Source organism: Trichechus manatus, unplaced genomic scaffold (genome assembly GCF_000243295.1).
Source record: "Trichechus manatus latirostris isolate Lorelei unplaced genomic scaffold, TriManLat1.0 scaffold00283, whole genome shotgun sequence".
Lineage (NCBI taxonomy): Eukaryota > Metazoa > Chordata > Mammalia > Sirenia > Trichechidae > Trichechus > Trichechus manatus.
This window is the reverse complement of record NW_004444219.1, coordinates 384,507-391,559: the sequence shown is the minus strand read 5'-3', so window position 1 is coordinate 391,559 and position 7,053 is coordinate 384,507. Positions and strand designations below refer to the sequence as shown.

Genomic DNA, 7,053 nt, shown 5'->3' with positions numbered 1-7,053 from the left:
GCTATGTGTATTTTCACCAAAAAAAAAAAAGGTCGAGAAGTTAGAGGGTTGATATGTTGTGGGGTTGTTAACCAATGTCATAAAACAACATGTGTACTTCTGTTTCATGAGAAACTATTTGTTCTGTAAGCCTTCACCTGAAGTACAATGAAAAAAAATGAAAAATAAATAGTGTTGTAAAGCAAAGATGTCACTTTGAGGACTAAGGTGTACCTAACCCAAGCCATGGTATTTTCGATCTCCTCATATGCTGGACAATGAATAAGGAAGACCAAAGAAGAACTGATGCCTTTGAATGATGGTGTTGTTGAAGAAAACTGAATCTATCGTTGAGTGCCAGAAGAAGAAGAAATGCTCCTTGGAAGCGAGGATGGTGAGACTTCATCTCACCTACTTTGGGCATGTTATCAGGAGGGACCAGTCCCAGGAGAAGAACATCATGCTTGGTAAAGTGGAGGGGCAGTAAAAAAGAGGAAGACCCACAACAAGATGGATTAGATTAACACAGTGGCTGCAACAATGGGCTCAAACATAGCAATGATTGTGAGGATGATGCAGGACCGGGCAGTTTTGTTCTGTTGTATATAGGGTCGCTATGAGTCAGAATCAACTTGATGGCACCTAACAACAGCAAGGGCAATTCACAATTTTTAATAATGATTCTATAGGAAAACGCACTCAGAAATAACTGCTAACATCAGAGACCTGTGTGTGCACTTTTCCCAGCTGCAGTAACAGGGATAAGGAATTCCCAAACTCCAGGTATTAGTTTTGGCCTGGTAGGAGCCACATGAAATAAAGAGATTCTAGGAGTTCAGGAGATAGGGGCAGGGGGAGGCAGAGTTTCTAGAATAAGAAGGTTACAAGCAGAGCTGAAAGAATATAATGAATCCTGAAGGATGGTTACTCTCCCTTTTTCTTCATTCCCTACATTATAACCAGTCCTCCATCTTCCCCTCCCCTTCACTGCCTAGGCAAAGAGAAAGAAAAAATTTGTTTCCCTATGGTTAATTGCTCTCTTGGGGAGAGAAGGTTTTCTTCTCCCATCAAAAGAAGATCATGTAACAAGCAGGATGACTATGGTTCAATTAAAACAAAAGCACATATTCATCATCCAGCACTGAGTGAGCACCTGCCACACATCAAACACAACGCATCAAGTACCCACAAGAGAACAGACAGAGAATACAGCACCTACACTTGAGAAGATTACAGTCTGGTAGGAAGGGGAGACAAATGTAAACAAGTAACTCCAATAAAGTATTATAAGAGAGGTAAGGATTTATCTCACTTCTTGAAGGAGTAATCAACTGTCAATTCTAATGTGTGGGGGAGGGAGGAACTGGGTATCTGTACAAAAATTTCATGAAGAAGGTGACCTTCCACTGAGGTCAGATTACCCCCCATCCCAAAACTTTTACCCTGAGGAAATCATTAAACCCTGAACGGAAACTATCCTCTGAAGTCATCTTTGAACCAAATAAACCAAGTTTGGCCTAACTAAAAAGAATGTCTGCATTAAGCAATAAGCTCTTTCAAAGAATGATCTCTATGTGATCCAGTGGAAACAGTAACTCAAAAGGATAGATAAGAAGCTTAGGGGGGCAGTGAGTTTATGTTAATGATGGTGAAACACTTTAGAAAAGGCTGTCAATGAAGGTGGTACAACTTGAAGAATGTAACCAATGTCACTGAATTGAACATGTAGAAATTATTGAAGTAGTGTATGTTGTGTATATTTTCACCAAAAAATGAATCAATAAATTTTTTAAAAAAGAAGGTAACCCGCAACCAAAGATGAACAAGCATTTGTTAAGCAAGGGTCTATGGAGAGTGGCATTCCAGACAAAAGGAATACTGTGAGAAACAACACAGAGCCCCAAGCACCACCTGGTTTGTGGTAAGGACTTGATAAACACCGTGGAAGCGAAGATGGAGGAGAAGGACAAACAGACTGACAAAAATAAGTATTTAAGTGAAATGATGGAGAAGAGCATGGGTTGACTAAAGTAGACAGGCAACAGAAATGTGGACTCTTAAACGTCATATACTTAGGGCTTTAGGCTGAAGGCCAGTCTGCTTCAAATATGGAATGTGAAATCAAATTAGTGGGCCACAAACAGCATTTTTAACAGAACAAAAGAGATAAGGAAATATCAGAATGCATAGCATGCGGTAAGGATGTCTCATTTGATCAACTCTGTTTCAGTTTTTAATACATACACACAATACACATACTTGTGATGTAAAATCTATTTTTTACTGTGAGTCATAATTGAAAAACTTCACAGGTCATTGCTGCCATCAATGAAGTGCTCCCTACTAGAAATGACCACTCCATCCTCTATGCTTCTACTGTGCCAGCACATGGGTGCACCTGACTCCTCCATCACTTCATGCATTTAATTATTTAATAGTGCTTATAGGCTAGTGATGGCAACACCATGAAATAGCTAGTCACGAGACTGCTTCTGTTATGATCTTTTAAACCATCTGATTATGACACTTTACAACTTACTAAGACTCCAAACAGAAAGGGAAAAAAATTATGATTAAAAGCAATCCCTGAGAATATCTGCTAAACTTCCAAAAAAATTTTTTTAAAAAAAACTGAAAACTTGAGTTCACAATTTGAATTTTAAGTGTTTCATTGGTTCTATATGTATACTTGATAAAGTCTAATAAGGTACAGTTGAAAAGTACCATCAAAATATTTAAAGTATGTGACATCAATGGTGTTGGAATAATCTACAAAAGGGTAGCAAGAACGGTTACACACCTTGAAGAATGTCACTGAACTGTACATGTAGAATGTGTTAAATGGTATATCCTTTGATGTATATATTTACACACAAAAGTAAAATTTAATTTAAAACAGTATTTGAAGTATAAAAAAAGTATATGCCCATAAATCACATTTCTCCTATGCTTGAACTGAAATACTTTGTTACCTGGAGATCTATCAGTATATAATAAACCCAAAACCAAACCCACTGCTGTCAAGTCGATTCCAACTCAAAGCCACCCTACAGAGCAGAGTAGAACTGCCCCATAGGGTTTCCAAGGAGCGCTGGTGGATTCAAACTGCCGGCCATTTGGTTAGCAACTACCCAAAACCTACAGCCATCGAGTCAGTTCCGACTCATAGAGACTCTATAGGACAGAACAGAACCGCTCCATAGCGTTTCCAAGGGTGTGACTTTAATGGAAGCAGACTGCCACATCTTTCTACTGAGCAGCAACTGGTGAGTTCAAAGCACCAACTTTTTGGTTAGTAGCCAATCTCTCAATCACTACACTACCAGGGCTCCTTCATACCAGCATAAACCCAGGAAGCAGAATTTCCATTTCAATTTTGGCCTTGTAATCTACTTTGCTTATAAAACATATTTTTAAAAATTTAAAACGATTTCAAACATATAAAAATAATTAAGCTTATTTTTTAATTCATTTTTTAACATGTACTGCATTGTAACTACAAATAGGTACTTGTTCATAAGAGGAAAACTAGAAACACTTTGTCTTTTCTTTCCTGAGGGTATCTTTAATTGGCCGTCTCTAAAATGGCACATCATACATTATGCATTTAGGTTCCTGGGTTATTTACAGTAACAGAATAGTTTTCTCTGTGAAAAGACCTCATGAGAAATCTACCTTGTTTTTCTAAAGTTCCCAGAAGGATGGCAGTCATATGGCATTAGTTAACCATGTATCACTAGAATATAAATTATTCATGTACATTTTCAGACTCTAAAGTAAACAGAAACGACAGTTACAAATTAAATTTAATCAGAAGAACTACTTAACAGGAATATTAATTAAACTGAAAATTGTGAGACTCTCCACAAAAAAAAGACCCTACATCCCCATGAAGACTGAAAGGGAGGTGTTCATAATGGATGTCTTCTCTGTGCAATTTACCACTCCTGATCACTTTTCCCCAAACTCCCATTTTGTAATGCTGTCTAGTCTACGCCTAAGCATAAAAAGAAACAGATACCATATGTACAGAATTAAAGAATACTTTATGTTCTAAAAAAGACTATTAAAACAAAAATAACAACAGATGGCTATGTCTAAAACTTAAGTATCTTTACTTAATAGAAATGTATGTACTCAAATCCCATGCCAATAATTTAAATAGCTTTTTTCTTTTTTTAAGGAAAGGAATTATCTAGAAAATAAGGCAAAAAGCAACATTTGATAACATGATCCCATTTACTTTTCAGATTCTTACTTCATAATATATGGAGTACATTACAGATTTACTAATAACTTTAGTAATATGGTATAAGAAATAAAAAGGAGTCCTGGTAGCGCAATGGTTAAGTGCTCAGCTGCTAACTGAAAAGTCGGTGATTCAAACCCACCAGTGCCTCCTCGGGAAAAAAGACCTGGTGATCTGCTCCCATAACAATTACAGCCTAGGAAACCCTACGGGGCAGTTCTACTCTGTCCTGTAGGGTTGCTATGAGTCGATATCGACTCAATGGCACACAACAACGTAACTCTTCTCTTTTATTTCATCATGCAGGTTATTTCTTTATAAGAATGCAATTATGAAAGGCTCACTGAATTTCTGTCAAATTTTATCACAGGACACCATTCCTTCCCTAGGTTATGTACCTCTGATTTCATCAAAGAAGTCAGTGTAAAACTAAGAGTCACTTACCAGAAATCTGCTGTCCCCTACACTATACTAGAAATATTTACCTCGTTAAGGGAGACACCTGTAAAAGAAAATCAAATTTTGAAATCTTTCTGAGAAACTCACCTTGCCTTTTTGGTTCACGGGTTCAATTGTCAAGCTGCCAGTGCCGATATCCACAATATTGCCCATCTGGAATCCATCTGTAGGGTGTGGCGCCCAAACGGGCTTTCCATCATCCATTTTTGAAGAGGGCTATCCACTATCTCCTGTATCAAAGGAACAAAGTAGCATGAAAAGCTTTGGAAATATAAATAACACCTTTTTTTTAAAAAAGATCAAATGCGAATTGTCACACAATCACCGCAACTCATTTCTAGAAACACACATCCACCCCTGCCACAAGTAATCCCCACTACTCTCCTCTTCCCGACCCTGTCCCCCTTTATCCACCTTCTCAGCCCTCAGGTAACAGCTCTACTATTGCCTTACTTCAGTTGTGACTGGAGCAGAATATTATACTTTGACAGACGATAGCAAGTCTTGTTACTTGCCTATTGTCCTAATGTAATCTTTAATAACACCACCATTTTACTATCTAAAATATTCTGGTTTGCACTATAAACTAAACAGTCATCCCAGAAATAGATGGTAACGTGTGGCATTTGCAAGGAGTTGAAAAATAAGTCACTTTGGACCTGAAAGGTTAAAGAGATAATGAAAGATTTGGCACATTACTTCCTCTGGGAAACTTCTACCATTCCAAGGCTGCAGGGGTTAGCCTCACTCACCTATTCCCTATACTCATGTTCATAGAACCTCTCAGACCATTGTTTTTGTTGCTGCTCTTTCATTTTTTTATTGAGGTAAAATTTATACACAGTGAAATGTACAAATCCTAAGGATACAAGCTGATGAGTTTTAACAAAAGCATATACCCATTTAACAAACACTCCAAGTCAACATATTAACATTTCTATCACCCAAGAAAGTTCCCTCATGCCTCCTTCCGGTCAATCCCACCCCTCATAGGCATTCATTGTTCTGGTTTCTATCACTATAGACAATTTACACCTGCCCTTGAACTTCATCTAAACGAGATCATAAAATATGTATTCTTTTGTGTCTGGCTTCTTAGATTCAACAATATGTTCCTGAGATTTAGTCATGTTGTTGTGTGGTATTCTCCTGAACGACTATACCACAATTGTTCATCCTTTGTCTTACTGACAGACACCTGGATTATTTCCAGCTCTTGCCTATTGTGAATTCCAATCGAATTTTTCCATTGTTCCTGTAAAGGTTTGTTCATGTTTGGCATTCTCAGATTTAATATTTACAATTTCAGCTACTGACAGTAGGGTCCATGACATGCAGAACATTTCATTTTCAAGAGCTTAGATGCTATGAGACAAACATGCAATAGTGAATCAACTAGTGAGTGATTCCAGATGGTCTAGTTTTACATCTCAATGGGAACTTATCTCTCACTACTTAGTCAGACCTAAAAAAGTGTTGTTAAATGTGCCATAATTCTTCTCATGTGTGGATTTCTCATCAAATCTGGGATTCCCATGCGGATGCTTTCAGGTCTAATCTCTCATAAAAATCAAGGATGTCTGGCACCTAGTTCAGTCAAAACGCAGTTAACTGTTGGCAGGTTTGCAATGTGCTCATTGACTGTCTTCCATGCAATGGCTACAGGGAGGAATATGCGTGTCCTATCCAGTAAATTCTATTAGGTTTACATGTAATTCTGAGTTAACAACTCAGATGAGAATTCTCCATAGAAGTGAGTCAATAATACTGCTTCACACTTATGTTACGACACATACAGATACACCTTTTCCCCAGACAGTCACATCCAGTCCCGTGGCTTTAAATGCCATCTATACATGAAGGATGTCCAAATTTATTTCTCCAGCCCAGACCCCCTCTGAGACTCCAGACATTTACTTCTACTTGCGTACTGGACACCCCCTTGTGGATGTAGCTAATAGATGTAAAAATTTTATTCTGTCCAAGACAGTGTCGTCAGTTCTTCCCCATATCAGTAAAGGCACCAACATCATATGGTTGAAATCAAATCTGGAGTCATCTTCAATTCCTCCAGCTCCTTCCAAATCCGTATCACCTCCAATTCCTGTCAGTTTTACCTTCAATAGGCATTTCAAATCCATATACTTCTCTGCATCTCCTCTGCCATCCTAGTCCAAACCATTGTTGCCTTTTACCAGGACTTCTGCAATTAACTTGTCTGCTTGCTTCGACTCTTGCCACTCACCACAGATGGCCAGTAATTATATTGAAAAGTAAATCTGATCATGTCAGTCCTGTTACATCAGGGCATGGACTAGTCCCCTCTGTGTCTGTAAAGTTCAAACACAGCAGGCCCTCCAATATTC

The 7,053-nt window shown here is 38.1% G+C and overlaps 1 protein-coding gene across 1 annotated transcript in view; it reads right to left on the bottom strand.

Moving 5' to 3' along the window:
* Nucleotides 1-4,891, bottom strand: part of MYO6 (myosin VI) — a 103,843-nt gene extending 98,952 nt beyond the window's left edge. Inside the window, exon 1 of the mRNA XM_023725061.1 lies at nt 4,775-4,891. Within this exon, the coding sequence (XP_023580829.1) occupies nt 4,775-4,891 (117 nt within the window). The remainder of the gene's footprint in view (nt 1-4,774) is intronic.
* Nucleotides 4,892-7,053: the final 2,162 nt, after the last annotated feature.